The sequence below is a fragment of the Mizuhopecten yessoensis genome, unplaced genomic scaffold (assembly GCF_002113885.1).
Source record: "Mizuhopecten yessoensis strain PY_sf001 unplaced genomic scaffold, ASM211388v2 scaffold7201, whole genome shotgun sequence".
Lineage (NCBI taxonomy): Eukaryota > Metazoa > Mollusca > Bivalvia > Pectinida > Pectinidae > Mizuhopecten > Mizuhopecten yessoensis.
Genome location: NW_018406931.1, coordinates 92,438 through 111,766, shown reverse-complemented (window position 1 = coordinate 111,766; position 19,329 = coordinate 92,438). Strand labels below are relative to the sequence as shown.

At 36.7% G+C, this 19,329-nt stretch overlaps 1 protein-coding gene across 2 annotated transcripts in view; it reads left to right on the top strand.

The window, feature by feature from the left end:
• Window positions 1–2,015: 2,015 nt before the first annotated feature.
• LOC110453208 (transketolase-like) overlaps window positions 2,016–19,329 on the top strand; it is a 53,996-nt gene continuing 36,682 nt past the window's right edge. The window contains exon 1 of one of the 2 annotated variants that reach the window (XM_021502061.1): window positions 2,016–2,216. In XM_021502061.1, coding sequence (XP_021357736.1) covers window positions 2,110–2,216 — 107 coding nt within the window. In that variant the 5' untranslated portion in view covers window positions 2,016–2,109. Of the gene's footprint in view, window positions 2,217–13,910; window positions 14,184–19,329 lie in introns of those variants that run through there. The other variant, XM_021502062.1, reaches the window with a different exon arrangement.

Genomic DNA, 19,329 nt, shown 5'->3' with positions numbered 1-19,329 from the left:
TACTTTACCATTCGTTCAACATCATAAACATCTAGGTCTTAATTTCTCCAGTGATGGCAGATGGTCATACCATATTGACTGTATTGCCAAGTCAGCATACAAAAAACTAGTATTACTAAAAAAAAAAAAAAAAAAAAAAAATCAGTGCCTAGATATTCTTTATCTGTTCTTTATAAAACATATATATATATTCGTCCCTTATTGGAGTATGCATCGGTAGTCTGGGATGGGTGTTTTCAACAAGACTTGAAAGAGTTCAGTTACTTGCAGCTCGAGTAGTTACCGGCCTACCTGTATACGCATCAAGAGAATCGCTTTACTTTGAGACGGGATGGGAACTCTTATCCGAACGTCGTAAACATATTAACTAAGCTATCAACCCTTTTCAAAATAAAAAACGATATGACACCAAATTATCTGGCAGAAATCCTTCCTAGTCTCCGTTCTGAAACAACATTATGTCATATGCTACTTGCAAGACGATTCACTATCCCACGATGTAGGACTGAACTTTTTAGAAAATCATTCATACCATCATCTGTAACACAATGGAATTCCCTCAACTCCTGTATAAAGTCAACCCATTCTCTTGTTGCATTTAAAAACTGTTTCAAACATGATGTTGTTTCTATTCCAAATTTTTTAACAGTAGGAGATAGAAAATTTACAATTTTACACACCAGACTTAGGAACAAATGCAGCAGTCTTCAATATGAGTTGATAGAGTTAACCTCAGTGATAACCCTTTATGTTTATGTGGGGAAGTAGAAAATGTACATCACTATTTCTATACATGTAGACTAATGTCCAAATTACTCAACGGTAAGAAATCACATTGTAAGAAATCTTAGGAACTTAAATCTTCCAGAGATCCTCCTAACAGACATAAACACACTTCTCTGGGGGTAATCATGATCTCACTTTTGAACAAAACAGTAAAACCTTTACCTATTTATGTAAGTACGTTAAGTATACAAACCGCTTCTAGTAAGTAGTCTTAATTACAACAATTACATCATGTTCGAAGAATTGAATTTTCTTTATCTGTGTGAAAACCTCGGTTAATTCTCTATGAGTAGGTCGGGGTACAGAGAAACAGTCGCCAACAACCTATTTTGTTAATTCAACTTAAATTTAAAAATAAATAAATTGAAATGTACATGTTAAGACAGCTATGATGTACGTGAAATGTATTTAAGTTGGGAGGGGGGGGGGGGGGGCTTAATTAAGTTGTAAGAACTTGTGCCCAATCCTTTTTGTCATTTTCAAGGCAATACAAATATGTTTAAACTAACAGTTGAACTTTAAAGAAAACATATTTACTTGTTGAAATAGGGGAATTTTAAAGCACCACGGAATTAGATTATCTAAGTCCGTGGAAGTACACCAGAGGAATTTCAAAGAACGGGGATTTTCTTCTGTAGGGGGAAACTTCCCATAAACGGTATGAATCAAGTCTAGATTGATCCCAGGCACCATACAGCTGTTTCGACCTTCCAGGACTCATCGGTAATGTTAGGGGCCAAAAGGATGGAAATCAAAATTGAGAGGAGTACTAGTAAACTTCAAATTTACAGCTAGTTTGAATATTAGCAACCGTACAATTACTCAAAAGTGATAGCTGTGGTCGTCATAGTTACGGCAAACATCAAAGATCACGTTCTATCTTGAAAGATACACAAGTTAATAAAAAAATAAGCAATATTGTTACAGTATCGAAATGACAAAAATTAATCACATTACATCATAAAACTCTTTCGTCCTTGTAAGACGTTTTGGTGATGCTAGGCACCAATTAAAATGATGGAAATTCATTTAAATGAACCAAAGACAGAGGTATATTTTTAATACATATATATGCAGTTATAATTTGACAACTACTGTCAGTAAGGTATTAAATGGATATACAACAATATTATTAGCTGCTGTAAAAAATAAATTTAACGCTATTAAGACCAGAGACCATATACATTTGGCTAATTGGTTCGCGCACCTTTCGAGACAGCGCTAGTTATCGCCCTTTAAACAGGCAAGCGGAGTAGACAGGTCAAGGTTGCTTGAAGCCGGTGGAGGAAACGTGAAAGAAAAGGTACCACGACAGTTTTCAAGATGAGCAATTATCACAGACCGGACGCTGGGAAACTTCAAAATCTCAAGGACATCGCCAACAAGCTCCGGATTCATAGCATCAATGCAACAGACGCCAGCAATTCAGGGTAAGTAATTCTACAGCTTGTCGAGAGGCATGGCCACGAGAGAAAATGTGCCGGCAACCACCATCAGCTGACAAATTTGGGAGAGGTGAGGTTCAAGACTTGATGACATGTGTTGTATTTTTTCACCAATCAAGTTTTAGTATAGTGGATTATTTTTCTAAAATGATGATGTGACTTTGTCAATGATAACGATTGTAGTAGAAACTTCGCTGCGTGTATGTATTGACAAGAGTTAACTCCCCTCCACTATAATTATTTTTATTAACATTTTTTTGTGTACATGTATGTAATGTATACAGGAAGAGAATAACATTTTCTTAGCCATAAAATACACAGCTATCATTCATCTTCAAATTCATCTCGGGGACATGTAGGGAAATCCTAGTCCGCTAAATCTAACCATAATAGTCTCCAAAATTCTGATCAACAGCACCTCGATTGAATAAAATGATGTAGCATCGATAATGAATAGTGTTGAGACATGCCATCTTAAGTTAAATGAATGAGAAATGAATCAACTGAAATATAGGTATAAATATCTTCTCTCATGTACATGTAAAACTATCAAAATCACTGTCGTCAGATTTTAACGACAAATTTCCATGTTTATAGAGCAGTCGATAGCTGACAATAAACTGGCGATCAATCAGAATTTTGGAGCCGGCGATTATGGTCAGTTTTAGTGGACTAGGGAAATCCTAAAATCTCAGAGAGTCATACAAACTCGGACATATAGCATGAAAGCACTTTTTCTTTTTCATTGCCGATTAAACCGTTTACTTGACTGTGACAAAACCAGAAGTTTCTTTGAAAAGAGAAGGCGATACTTAAAACTAATAAATTTAAATCAGACATTCACCATCGGTGGCAACTGGCTAGATTCATAGATACATACCTTACAATGGCTACGAAATGTACATGGCATATATATAAGAGTATCACAGCATCCAGATGTTGACAACCAGATCAAATTTTAGATAGGAACTACAAACGATCTAAGTTATTCAGATGTCAAAGAAAAGTGAAAATAGACAGGGGACAAGAACTCCAATATAACACTTAAGGACATTCCAATATGGCTGCCACACCAAACTGTATATCAAATTCAATAATGCATTCCGTTAGCATTAAACAATTCCTGTCACAAAATAATCCTCCTCCAATATTTCTCAAACATAATTGAGGTGCATGCACACTAAATTTCAGAAAAAATCATTCAATAACTGATGAAATGACTTTTTATATGCCCATTTTCCAAGCTAAATAAAAGTCACAATTCAGGAAAAAACCCATTTAAACTTGTAAATACCGTAAGGTTGGATGTCCATGGAGATGCATTTGTTTTTTAGATATAGAAGCCATGTCGTGCCATCTGGTGGCTTTTTAGATACATATTTGAGTGTTTTAATTTATTTTACAGACAACATTTTTTGCTTGATTCATCACTTTATTATTGGAAAGCATCGCAAAAAATGCGAAAGACAGCTCTCCTTTTTTTTCTCCAACAAAAATGTGTTGATTGTTGGAATTACCCAAAAACATCCGTTGCGTCATATCTCTTTCCTGATGAATCTAAATTAACTAGATATTTAAAATGTTGGAGCCAATATAAACAGATTAATTTCAGATTGTTTGCCCTTGTGTCCCCCAAACCCTTTTTATATCATCAACATTTCTCAGAACATAAGATGACGAGGCTCCTATATCGATGTTTAGATATATACATATATATCCAGTAGCTCTACTGAAGATAGGCCTAGGACTACTCTGAAAAACATACTTTATCAATTCATGACAGGGACAAATGAAGGGCAGGCCTATATAATGTAACAGATTAGCAAAAGCTACATGTACATGGCTTTTTTCTGACTTTTGAGTTTTGCCTTTTTCATATTACATTTGCAGGCGAAGTGAATGTAAAACTCAGATGGATCCTATGCGCGCATATATCCACCCTAAAACCTATAACAATAATGCTAGAAACAAATCAATCTACAATTGTTATTCGGAAGACTACGCAAAAATACATCCATTCCGGAAAAACAACCCGCCTCCGTTGACTTAGTTGTATTTCATTACAATCGCTTGTTAAAATGTTGACGTGTATGGAACTTGAACATGTGAGCTTTTTCCCATCTTTTTGAAAGGATATCGATTTTAAATTTAAACTCAGAAGACTCAAAAAACTAATAAATTATAATTGTCATGTCGGTTGTACATGTATACTACTTTCTGGCACCAAACAATATATAGAACTTCATTATTTCTGAGATTGTGACAATTATAATTTCCCTGCCGAGCAGAGCGAGGCGAATTAATTTTTTCTGAAGATGTAATACTAAACTTGTTAAAGCACTGCCAAGCATAGACAGCTAGAATTTATCGGACATTATTTCCATTGTCAAACAGATCGAATAAGGCATAGAATAGTTTTCTGAGTTTGCGGTATTATTCCAGGTTATATTTTATAACATAGAGTATTTATATTTTATGATGGCCGAGCAGAGAGAGTGTTAACAAATTCTGTGAAACAATGGTAAAAATGTAGGTTTTTGGTTAAAATGTTGATGTTTGTGTCATGTGCATGTAGTTTAGGCAAGGATTTTGGCAATTAAATATTGATTTAGTTTGTCATAAAAAGGAATTATGATTTGATCGACTGTTTGTCTTTTATTGTGAATTTGTATGCATGCATATGTACAAGGGCAACACCTGTTAACAAGGATATATATATACATGCCAGGCTTTTATGCTAACAATGGTTATTATTCACCTGATAACGTGATGCTAAGGTGGATGCTTTACTGTCTTTGAAATTTTTGAAATTCACATTTTTTAACAGGTATAATAAATCACTCCTGGTGATCATGTGTACATGAAACCACAGATGAAAATACAGGTTTATCTATCATGAAATGGACTCTACCTTTGAAATAACATATATACCTAATTCCAACAGATGGTTTTATCCTCTTTCCACGAACAGGGTGATCACCACACCATGACATTAGAGCAATACAATTAGGTAGACAGTCCGTTGAGCCTTCACCACTGACCTGACTGGAGACCCTACTAATATACACAAAAGAGGATTAATCCCCTATTGTTTAGAGTATAACTAAGTAGTGGACACCTTGTTTGGGCAACTGCACCCTTAGGCATATATATTCAAACTGCTGCTTGCCATAGAAAATCATAGTTCACATGATGGTTGATATTAGAAGAAAATGCCATATCAAAAAGAGGAAAATCTTCAAAAACCTAAGTCCAGATTATTTTTGGACACAGAAAAAAAGGGTGTTGCCCGGGCAACTAGGGCAACACCCCTGGGTCCGCCACTGAGACTGATCAGAACTGTGTTCTGTCCAAATTATTCTGACATTTTATCGACTTTTTTTTATATCGGTTAATCGACGACAAACCGATATATAAAAAATAGTCGATAAAACGTCAGAATAATTCGGACTAGGTCTGGCATTACTAGGCCCTAATACTAGCCGTTTTAGACTCGTCGATGCCTAAGTTAATGTCGCAAGAGGATGTTGTTTCATGTGAACCCAGAGCTGCTTGGAAGATGTCATGTATCAACTTGTTCTTCGAAGATGATGCAGGTTTTTCGTTGGATTTGCAGCCATGCATGTTTCTGATGTTGACAACTTTAAAAATACTAATAATAGGTACCCTAGGTTGGAATTTCAGGATACTTAATGATTGTCAGCTGTCGTTTATACAGTTAAATCACTGACTTAGATAATCTAATTCTGTGGTTAAATTTAATATATTTTTCAATTGAACCACACATCATTTAATCACTTTTCCGAACTACAAAATAAATAAATAAATAAATAAAAACATAATAGTATATTTGAGTTTTTGATGTGCATGCAACTGCTTATTTGCTTAGGTGGCAGCTACGCGTCTGCAAGCTTGAATGTTAATTCACTTATTCACTAAATAAACTGTTGATCACTCAACAGTGTCGGAACAACAAATTAGGCCCCAACATTTTTAAAAGATTCAGTATCAGATTCATCAGAACAGGTAAATGGGTCTATGATGGATCTGTGATGTGTAAATGGTTTGTACATTGTGATAAAAAGTACCCGGATACTTACTTTTTAACTCGCCTGCGCTGAGGGGCCAAGTGTCTAGCTTTTGCAATGGCACAGCTTTCGTAGCCATTAACCTTTTTCTATTAAAACTACTACTCCTCAATAACTAAGAGGATTTTGACCAAATTTTGTCTGGAGCACCCTTGGCCAAAGGGTTCTCAATTTTGTATTCCAGGTAAATGTAGGCTATGGCCCCCCTCGGGGGCAGAGCCAAATAAGGGAAATAGAGGTGAATCTTCAAAAACCTTTTCCTTCCTTACCACTGGAGGGATTATAACTGAATTTCTTCTAGAGCATCTTTGATCAAAGGGGATTCAATTTTGTATAAACAAAGCATGTGTCCCTTCTGGGGGCAGGGCCAAATAGGTTAATCTTCAGAACATTTCCATTCCCTACCAATTTTGTTTAAACTGAGGCTGTACCCTTATAGGGACCACAGAACCAAATGATTTTCCATAGACGATAGTGTTAATGTTTACCACTGTCCTGGTTAAATGGGGTTTTCCACACTAGTTCACCTGCCCTCATCTTGAACAATGTCATCTTACACACCTGTACAAAAAAAAATCTATCTATTTGGACTTTTTATATATGGGGGCCGCCATTTTGTATTGAATTCAGGACCAAAAAACTCCCCCAGACAAAAACAGACCTGATTTTTTCGATTTTTTTTATACATTTCACATCTACAGTGGAATCTGTATTATAAATTGCTATTGACTGATTTAGATATTTTATGTCTGACCGACGACTACCATTTGCGTGTAGTGCACACTTTTTTAAGGGGAAAATGAAGTGTCAAGAAGGGGGTGTACACGATAATCCAAAACCAGTCCTTGGTCGCGACCATTTCTCGTAAATTTTTCTAGGCTTTTCGGAAATGCTTTGATATAATACAAATGCTAAATTTTCGTTGAATAATCACTGATTGCATTGCCAATTTAACAATTACGAAAAGTTGCAAGTTTAAGTTGCTGAACTCTTCAATCTTGTCCGCAGGATTGTGTCAAAACGACACGGGTAAAGTGGGGAAGTTAGCAAGTTTGTGTACGCAAAGAGTCAAAGTTGCATGATAATATTAACTGGCAGGAATTTACAAGGTGACATCCATGCGAATCAAACCGATAATGATAAAAGTTTGAGTTTGAAATTTAAATATCAACGGGTTTAAAACAGCCAAATACATTCCGATCTTTTCTTTTCGAAGGAGAATTGCTGATATCACAATTGTTTTGTGTTCTTCATGTCTTGCAAATTCGGATGTTGGCGGTCCTCGTCGGAGTGACTGCCTTTAAACGTACAGTACACATTCTGCCGATATGGATGACCGATTCAGTCGGATTTGCAGACGATCAGAAAACTACTTGGAAAAGTGTATTTCATAACAAAAAATAGTAGATTTATCCGTATATAAGATTGAATCTTTTCTGAGACTTATTGTTGTGAAAACAACATCGTTCCAATTACCTGTTCCAATTACCTGTTCTGCCCATGCCAGGTGACAGTGTCAGCGCGCAGATCTCACCGTATTCGAGGTGTCGGTCAACGCTAACGTTATATTTGCGACATGCTTTCCTATTAATTCCATATGTTGGCATGGCTACCTGAACAGCATGTTTTTACACCTGGTAATTGTTTATCATTTTGATTGACAGGTGGAAATATATCCGTTGTAGCTTGGTCAATGATTTTACAGAAAATGATCATACAGATGATGGGGTGACTTTCATGTCATTCTGACATATTTCTAGTATATAGGTATGGTTTTCATTTAGGATGCTAATAGGACTAAAACACTGATTTCTTTTCCAGGTTTAATAACCAAGTGTTACAAAAATTCTTTTAAATGATTATCTCCCGACCAGTAAATTTCTGGATGATTTGAAATTAAAGATTTCTGCCTTTGCCTTATGTTGGCAAAAATATTTTCGACTCTAAGGTTCCATTAGAACAATTTTAGCACAACTTTATAAAAATATTGTTATCATGGCCCTCATGGCTAAGTTTTTTCTTTTCTTTCCAAACTAATTTACAATCAAAGATGGTTACACATTCTCTTATTGGCACAGTAATTTTGCACTTTTACCCAATTTGATTTGAATGATGCTCTTGTGGTCTTGAATTGGTACTGTTATTCAATATGGTAATTCTGTGCTCTTATTGGCTGAGATGTTTTTGACTAATCCAGTTTTAATCCATCAGAACAAAATGCTATATAATTGTGCCCTTCCCGAATTGTATATTTATTAATTTAGTTCTTTGTGTTTGAGATGACACAAGTTAGTGAAAACAGTTTACTTTTTCTAGTTAGTATAAAAAATGATACGTGCGAGCAGTACATGCCAAATGGGCCTCTTGTTTTGATAAGCGGGATAGTGTTTAATTAGTTTGTCTATGTTTTAAAAGCACACACATTTGTTTCCTGCTATTTAAACTTCCCTGTGCCATTTTGTGTAGCATTGCCTGTACCAGGTAAACAGTTTAAAGTTGTCTGGGTGTTCAGGTTGATAGGGTTTTGATATTTGATATCCAGGATCTGTCAAATAATAAGCCAGCTATCCGCCCCCAGCCACAACATGAAATAATTATAATGCTTCTGGTAAAAGGCATCACAATTACACAAGTGTTACAAACATACAAACAAACATGACATGCACAATTTTACAGACTAGATTATATCACGCAGCAAGTAGTTATAGTCACAGTAAGTTAAACGAACAGTTGGCTTTTTACCTAGGATAACCCACAAAAGTTAAAATAAAATGTATTTCCAATGAGGTCCATAATTAAACATAATATATATGATAATTAATTGATAAAATTTTTATAGCAAACAAGATATCTTTAAAATTTAAACTGTTTTGGATGCAGAACAACTTTTATAATGAAATCAAAGTACTGGAAGTACTCCAGACACATGCACTTCCGAATGCATAATTATGACTGTTGCAATATCTCCTTAGTGTCTATTGGTGGAGGGTGAAACATGTATTTCCAACAGACTAGCAGCAGTGCACGTGTGTCACAAATGTCTTTAGGTCAACTAGGATTTTGCCATGGGTCATATGTCAGTATATACTTCTTCGTATGATTATGTTAATGGTAACAGCATGAAACTTAAATAGATTCCTATATCCCCCCTCCGGGCACCGGGTGGGGACTAATTAACATTGTGTCATAAAACAACAATCTCACTGAAAAAATGTAGTAATTGTAATGGCGGACCATTACAGAAAAGAATAGCAATGCCATAAAACACCTACAATGTACTTAAGCGGTTGAATTTGCAGTTCCCAGGTGTAATACCCCTAAGTACTAATTTTCATCAAAATCAAACAATATCTAAATTTCGACCAATCAGAGGCCTCCTTGTGGTTGCTGTGTGGTTGCTATGACAACGAAACCTATGGGGTTTAATTTGCAGTCCACCAATCCTTGTTTATACCAATTTTCATCAAAATCGAACAATATCTAAATTTCGACCAATCAGAAGCCTCCATGCTGTGTGGTTGTTATGCCAACGATCTAAAAAAATAAAGACTAGAATGCACAACTACATAAATGCCCTTTATTAATCATGTGAAGTTTCATCAAGATATGCCTTGCGGTTTCCGAGAAAAGGGTCAGTCAAGTTCACGACTGAAGAAGAAGAAGAAGAAAGAAAAATAATTGAACATAATATATATAATATTAATAAAAAGAAATAGCAAACAAAATTCCAACTGTTTTGGATGCAGAACAACTTTTACAGTGAAAAAAATCTACATGAGTACTATGAGACATTCTTGCTTTTGGGGTAATTCCACATTTTATCCGAACGTCTGCTCGTCAAATCCTTGGCAGAGTCCATTTTTAAAAAGTCTTTATCATGAATAAACTTATTGCTTTTATTTTCCCTCCCAGATCAAATGATCAAATGACCTGACGTTTGGTCATCAACTTTTTTGGCAGCCATTTTTGAGTCAGAGTGACTAATCCACAAACAGAGGTGGTCCAGAGTTGTTCTGAATAAGAATAATCTATTCTATTTTCGGTCCGGATCAGTACGATTTGTTGATTAGTCACTCCCGTGTTATACAAAATGGCGTCACTCAGGGGGTAAATTTTGAAAGATTACACACTGAGGACTCTACTGAGGAAATGTGTAGCAGCTGTTGGTGATAATCTATGCGGCTTTGGATCAATAAATACCCCATTCAGCGATGTATGTGAGGTATGTGTTTTGTCAAAGCAGAATTTTGTTGTCACCCCCTCAAAACTTAGCGCAGGGCCAGGGTCGAAACAGGGGTTCGTTACAAATGTCTAAAATACACATGCTATACTGACATGAGTCATAGGGGTTTGTTCAAATGTCTGAAATACACAAATGCTTTACTGACATGGGTTACAGCACCTGTAAACATACACTATGTGCTATGACCCATATCAGTATATACATGTCAATAGACATTTGCAACAAACCCCTGTGAATAGTGGAAATATTTAGTTGTAAATATTTCTCCTTCTATAGAATTGAAGGATTTTAACCAAATTTGGGCAAAGATTTGTCAGATACTCTTTTTTTTTTATCTGAGTTTGAACTGGATCTTCAAACTTCTTTCTTTGGAAGTGATGATAGAAGCAAACACAAAAGGTACCACTCAATCAAAGCAATAAGTGTTTTTTTATATCTACAAAATCCAGATTTTTAGATGATGGTGGGCTATTCAAATCACCTTGCGTTCGTGGTCCATTGTCCGTCCTTAAACAAATCTTGTTATCGGTATTTCTCAAGAAGAACCTGAGGGTTTCTTTTTCAAATTTTATATGTAGGTTCCCCTTGGTCCTAAACTGTGCAGGGCAACATTTGAGACTGATTGGATGAACAACATGGCCGACAGGCAGCCATCTTGGATTTTGATAGTGAAAGTTTGTTATCGCTATTTCTCAAGATGTACAAGAGGGATCTTTCTCAACTTTTAAATGTAGGTTCCCTTTGGTACTTAGCTGTGCAGGGCAACTTTTTAGACTGATCGGATAAACAACATGGCCGGCAGGAATCCATCTTGGATTTTGATATTGAAAGTTTGTTATCGCTATTTCTCAAGAAGCACCTGAGGGTTTCTTTCTCAAATTTTATATGTAGGTTCCCCTTGGTCCTAAGCTGTGCATGCAGGGCAACATTTGAGACTGATCGGATGAACAACATGGCCGACAGGCAGCCATCTTGGAATTTGATTGTGTAGGTTTGTTACTGCTATTTCTCCAGAAGAATGAGAGGGATCTTTCTTAAATTTTATATGTAGGTTCCCCTTGGTCCTAGCTGTGCAGGGCAACTTTTGAGACTGATAGGATAAACAACATGGCCGACAGGCAGCCATCTTGGATTTTGATATTGAAAGTTTGTTATCGCTATTTCTCAAGAAGCACCTGAGGGATCTTTCTCAAATTTTATATGTAGGTTCCCCTTAGTCCATAGCTGTGCAGGGCAATTTTAGAGACTGATCGGATGAACAACATGGCCGACAGGCAGCCATCTTGGAATTTGATTGTGTAGGTTTGTTACTGCTATTTCTCTGGAAGAACGAGAGGGATCTTTCTTAAATTTTATATGTAGGTTCCCCTTGGTCCTAGCTGTGCAGGGCAACTTTTGAGACTGATCGGATAAACAACATGGCCGACAGGCAGCCATCTATGATTTTGATATTGAAAGTTTGTTATCGCTATTTCTCAAGAAGTTCCAGAGGGATCTTCCCAAATGCTATATGTAGGTTCCTCTTGGTCTTTAGCTGAGCAGGGCAACTTTTGAGACTGATCAGATAAACAACATGGCCGACAGGCAGCCATCTTGGATTTTGATAGTGAATGTTTGTTACCGCCATTTCTCAAGAAGTACTAGAGGGATCTTTCTCAAAGTTCATATGTAGGTTCCTCTTGGTCCTTAGCTGTGCAGGGCAACTTTTGAGACTGATCGGATAAACAACATGGCCGACAGGCAGCCATCTTGGATTTTGATATTGAAAGTTTGTTATCGCTATTTCTCAAGAAGCACCAGAGGGATCTTTCTCAAATTTTATATGTAGGTTCCCCTTAGTCCATAGCTGTGCTATTTTGATAGTGAAAGTTTGTTATTGCTATTTCTCGGGAAATACGGAAGGGATCTTAATTTCTAATTTTAAATGTAGGTTCCCGTTGATCCCTCGTTGTGCATGTTATATTTTGAGACTGATCATAAAAACAAAATGGATTAAAAGAAGAACTAAACAGATCTTTCTCATATTGCAATGATCGATTCTATTTCTTTCACATTAAGTACTGTACTAGTAAATATGTGAAATGACAAACTCACTTTGAAGGTTGGCTTTCATACACATCAGTATTAAGTTTAGATCAGAAGTTACCTCATGGTGCATTTACTGTTAACAGGACTCGATCAAACAGATTAGAGGAAAGAAGAGAAAAGATTGAACTGACAAAGAACTAATGAAGATGGTACAATGGTGGGCGCCAAGATCCCTCTGGGATCTCTTGTTTTGTCTGTCACAGATTTACCATTCACATTTCAAAATCCCAGTAGTGGGGCTTCTGGAGAAGAAACAGTACCTTTCCAGGGAAACCACACACTGGAGACCCGAATTCCCAGTATGGGAGCATTTTTACCTGAAAAAGATGATTTAAGGTTCATCACATTGCCTTTTCTGCATTGTGGCATCAGACTTTTCCAAATTCCAGACGTCACATCATTGTTGAGCAGTTGTGATATCATGTCACGTGAAATTGGGTGTAATATAGAAATTTCTTACACCCCTTTCTTACCCTAGACAGCTCTATCTTGCACACGGCATGGAGAGAAAAAGTTGTTTGTCACAGCAATCACAATATCGAATAAATTAATCACAAAATTGAGAAAAGGTGGTGATCCTCGCCTCTAGTAAAATAACTTTTGTATGGTGAATCAAAGAATTTTCATTGCTTGATGTATGTTTCAGTTTAAAAACTATGTAAATTACATTTTCAAAATAAAAGTTGAGTATTTGGTCAAAACATTGGACCTTTTTAATGATAAAAATAACATGACTATGTTTTATAGAATGTACCGTCTGACAATATATTCGATATAGATTAATGATTGAATTTTCATCTGAATGAGACCGTCTTCTCCTGTTTACTTACTCCAGGACTGTACAGTGATCACCTCCTAGGTCAATATCATGGTTCTATAGTTGATGGTTCTATAGCTTTGCGAAGTTGCCAGATGGACTTTTATGCTTATTGATATGGAACATGACTAACAGGAATTTTCCAATTAAGGGAGAGGTTGATGTGAAATGTAAATATTAAATAACATGTAGCAGTATGATGGGACAAGATACTTGTGTATTATCTGTTGGTTTTCTGTGAGGAAATGAGAACTTGAGCATACACGTATCTCCAGGGACAGTACCTACCGACTGTCACATCCGAGGTGAGCGACACAACGCTTGTATAAACAGGATATAAGGCTATGTATAGATGTGATAATGTGAATTAAAATTTAAAGTTCTGTCACAGTTTCCTGAAGGTGTATAGGGCTATCAATTTACTCGGTATATATAGGTATACAGTGTAGCTGATGCAGGACATTCTCTGTGGCAAGCGTTCTAGATACATCTCACGAATCTGTAACGCAACACTGATCAAAATACAGTGTCTGAGGGAAAGTCCTTGAGCTGTACAGGATTTTACTTTTGGCTTAGTCACTCTTTTTCTTGGGGATTTGAGAACAGACGTTAAAAATGGATCTTCAGATTTCAACTAGCAAAGTTCAACAGTTGAAGGACATTGCCAACAAACTGAGGATTCATAGCATCAATAGCACAGATGCTGCAGGCACAGGGTAAGGGCACTGTTGTGTTGTAAACACAGGGTAAGGGCAATGTTGTGTTGTAAACACAGGGTAAGGGAACTGTTGTGTTGTAAACACAGGGCAAGGGGACTGTTGTGTTGTAAACACAGGGCAAGGGGACTGTTGTGTTGTAAACACAGGGCAAGGGGACTGTTGTGTTGTAAACACAGGGCAAGGGGACTGTTGTGTTGTAAACACAGGGCAAGGGCAATGTTGTGTTGTAAACACAGGGTAAGGGAACTGTTGTGTTGTAAACACAGGGCAAGGGGACTGTTGTGTTGTAAACACAGGGCAAGGGGACTGTTGTGTTGTAAACACAGGGCAAGGGCACTGTTGTGTTGTAAACACAGGGTAAGGTCACTGTTGTGTTGTAAACACATGGTAAGGGCACTGTTGTGTTGTAAACACAGGGCAAGGGCAGTGTTGTGTTGTAAACACAGGGTTAGGGCACTGTTGTATTGTAAACACAGGGTAAGGGCACTGTTGTGTTGTAAACAGGGTAAGGGCACTGTTGTGTTGTAAACACCGGGAAAGGGCACTGTTGTGTTGTAAACACAGGGCAAGGGCACTGTTGTGTTGTAAACACAGGGTAAGGGCACTGTTGTGTTGTAAACACAGGGTAATGGCAATGTTGTGTTGCAAACACAGGGAAAGGGCAGTGTTGTGGTGAAAACACAGGGTAAGGGCACTGTTGTGTTGTAAACACAGGGTAATGGCAATGTTGTGTTGTAAACACAAGGTAAGGGCACTGTTGTGTGGTAGACACAGGGTAAGGGGGCTGTTGTGTTGTAAACACAGGGTAAGGGCACTGTTGTGTTGTAAACACAGGGTAATGGCAATGTTGTATTGTAAACACAGGGTAAGGGCACTGTTGTGTGGTAGACACAGGGTAAGGGGGTGTTGTGTTGTAGACACAGAGTAAGGGCACTGTTGTGTTGTTATCACATACATGTGTATGTGTTATATAAAAATACAATTCTGGATTGGAAAATGTTTGAAAAATAATTAATTCTGGCCATAAGCGGCCTTCGTTAACTATTTTTTCCAACATTTTCTCACCTTCGTTCCACCATATTACAGTCACCGATATGTATTATTTCTTAAATACTAACATATGACATTTGTCTTCATGTTCACATGAGCTCTCCATGTTGTTGACTGCTGGTGACATATCAAAAAGTATCCCCCATTTTTACAGTGGATCAAAGTACTACATGACATGTGTACCTGATTGGTTTTTGAAAATGTTTCTCTAAAATTTTCTCATTAACTTGCAAGTTTGCATCCTGTTAAAATATAACTTCAGGTTCATATTCCCTGAAGCAAATAAAATATCAGATTGTTGACACATTAATAGTATAAGTTTTGACACAGTTGATAGATCCTATAAGTTGTTAGACTTTTATGTAGAAGCTTACAGATTTTAGTGGTGTATATAAAATTATCGTAATGATACCTGAAATTGGTCTAAGTGCTTACTCAGGTACATTACTTTTATTTCACTAACATCTGAAATATTTGCAATACCAGGGTATATATTTAACTAAAATGTGTGCGTGCTTTTGAGAAACTGGTAAATAGGATACTTCTAAAGTCACTGGACTGCATCATTTAGATGTAAGTGAGTCTCGTGCCAAATTAAAGGTAACAAGGGTTTACTTTTTACTATTTTATACATTTTTATATTTTTGTGCAGTCAGTTAAAATGCTACATGTACATTGAAAGGAAAATTTCTTTCATGAAGGAGGATTGTCTTGGATCTTTTATAATGTTTTCGTAGTTTTCTATTGAGTGGTTTTCGAGATATTATGGTTAATTTTAGAAATAAATTTTACAATAAATCTTTGGTATGATCAAAAACGCAATCAATGACAACAAAGAAATATTATAGAAAAATGATTGAAAAAAAGGCAAATGCATGAAATATTACACAGATTGAAAAAAAATACCTTGTGACATTATAAATTTGCGTGGGACTATATTTGTGGATCACTTGTCAAGTTAATGTATATGTGTCGTGAGAAACTACAAGGTCAGCTGTATCTTCCTTCAGATGTATCATAATTACCCTGTTTACTTTTCGTGACAAAGTCAATCATAGGTAAAATGTGGTGTAAAATTTCCCTTTTAAGCTCATTTAATCCTTTGACATTGTAATCAATCTGTTGTTTGTGATGTTTCTTTACTTTTCTCATTTTCATCTTTTCTAACAACAGTTTGCTTAATTTTAACTCACGTTTTCTGCACATGGTGGAGCTGATGTCTATATGAGGGGCTGAAAGAAGGACCAAAATCTGGTCTTTTCAGAGTTCCCAAGTTCAGCATATACATTGTACTAGTCTATATGTGATGGGAAATTTTCATATCAGTACTGATACTTGTAATTGCAAAATCTTTTAAATATTGATAATATCATCATATCGGGGGGAAACTGTAGATTTTGGCTTATTTTACTCCCACTAACACCATTTGAGCTACAGTATTTTACTTGTAACCATGGGGTTGGTTGATTTAGCTTGTAATATGGAGTTGATGGTTGTAATTGGGGATTGATGGGGTTAATTTGTAATCAGGCTGTTGGTTGATTTGATTCATATTCATGGTTGTTGGTAGATATAATAAAATTATTGGATGTAGTTATTAATCAGAGGTATGTAGGCATCAGTTTTCACAAGGATTGCATACATTATCATATGAACCTGCCATATGTCATGATTTTGGCAAGACTGTCTCTATTTTTTTTATCCTTTTGGCCTCTCAGTAATAATCCTATGGGACCTTCATTTTCAAACATCTCAAAACACGAAAATGCTGGACACCAAATCTTTCCTATGAAAATGACTAACATGACAGTCCAATGACCTCGTGGGAACAGATCCTGCATACTTTAATTTTTTTAATTACAATTAATTTATAAATTGTTAACGGCATTTATTTTGCATTTAGCACTATTGTCACTCATATTTGTCAAACAGCACGCAAATGTACATTTTTAAACGAACGCTTAAATGTCAATGATTAGGTAAAAACGTCATCTTCTGAGAAAGAGAAGCGGCGATTGGTACACCCATTTCTATTGACATTATGTACTTTTGGATAACATATCAACCGTTTTCTTGGTTAAAGCGTTGATCGTAGCTCCCCCCCCCCCTCTGAATAATAGTTATTGTCTCGCTTCGCCGCCTCCTCGAATCTAGACTTAGGTGTTGCTTTTCCGGCGACGGCTTCAACATTAAGTTTTTGCATTTAAGCCAACCAAACTTGGACCATAGATGCATCTGAGGTAGTACATCTCAACCCATGCATCAAATGCGTGATGCGGCCTACCTTTCATGGTCCATTGACTTTGTCAGCATCTCCCTCAACATTAAGTTTTTAGGTCACCTGAGCTTTAGCTCAAGTGACCTATTGCTATCCGTTTTCGTCCGTCGTCGTCCGTCGTCCGTTAACATTTTACATTTCAAACTTAAAGTCAAGTTCTGCTGGGCCGATTGAACTGAAAGTTGATAGGAATGATCGCCTCATGGTCCTGACAAAGTGTTGTTATTTTTCGGGTCGATCAGAAATCCAATATGGCCGCCACGGCCGCCATTTTGAAAACCTATTTCAAACTTAAAGTCAAGTTCTGCTGGACCGATTGAACTGAAAGTTGGTAGGAATGATCGCCTCATGGTCCTGACAAAGTGTTGTTATTTTTCGGGTCGATCAGAAATCCAATATGGCCGCCACGGCCGCCATTTTGAAAACCTATTTCAAACTTAAAGTCAAGTTCTGCTGGACCGATTGAACTGAAAGTTGGTAGGAATGATCGCCTCATGGTCCTGACAAAGTGTTGTTATTTTTCGGGTCGATCAGAAATCCAATATGGCCGCCACGGCCACCATTTTGAAAACCTATTTCAAACTTAAAGTCAAGTTCTGCTGGACCGATTGAACTGAAAGTTGGTAGGAATGATCGCCTCATGGTCCTGACAAAGTGTTGTTATTTTTTGGGTCGATCAGAAATCCAATATGGCCACCACGGCCGCCATTTTGAAAACCTATTTCAAACTTAAAGTCAAGTTCTGCTGGACCGATTGAACTTAAAGTTTGTAGGAATGATCGACTCATGGTCCTGACAAAGTGTTGTTATTTTTCAGGTCAATCATAAATCCAATATGGCCGCCACGGCCACCATTTTGAAAACATATTTCAAACTTAAAGTCAAGTTCTGCTAGGCCGATTGAACTGAAACTTTGTAGGAATGATTGACTCATGGTCCTGACAAAGTGTTGTTATTTTTCAGGTCGATCAGAAATCCAATATGGCCACCACAGCTGCCATTTTGGTAAACTATTTCAAACTTAAAGTAAAGATCTACTTGGCCGATTGAACTGAAACTTTGTAGGAATGATCGAATCATGGTCCTGACAAAGTGTTGTTATTTTTCGGGTCAATCAGAAATACAATTTGGCTGCCATGGCCGCTATTTTGCTACTAAGTTCTAATAGGCCGATCTCACTTAAAATTGGTCTAGGAATGATCAGCTCATGGTCCTGACAAAGTTAAGTTAACATTATACTATTTTTTACTCAAATTGGTACATATTTCAACAACAAAAATAAATACTATAGACTCAGGTGACCGTTAAGGCCCATGGGCCTCTTGTTGCTTTTAAGTTAGTTTCTCTGATATGTGCATTAATTGTCAAAGCAGGGCATCATAGGCGAGACATATTAATCTGAATGGTTACTTTTCAAAACTGTTACGAAGACACATTTTGCCACAACACTGGTTTTTTGGTTATCACATATTCGTTTTATACAAGTGTAATGAGTAATTCATATTGAACGGGAAAAATATTGCTACATCAAAAACGCGCGGGAATGTGTAGCATATTTTTTTATGCCAAGTTCTTATGACGTCACTCTTGACAACATTACCGAGCGCCATTTTGAATGTGTTTTACTGCAAATTTGTCGTTTGCTGCTATTATCTGGTCAGATTTCCAGACAAAAATGATATTATAATAGTGTAGTTATGTTAAAACAATAATGTATGGTGCATAGGTGAAACACACAACCATTTATTCTGCCGACGCTTCATCTAAACTTGAAACTGAAAATCTACGCAGAGAATAGAATGTACAGTTCAGATT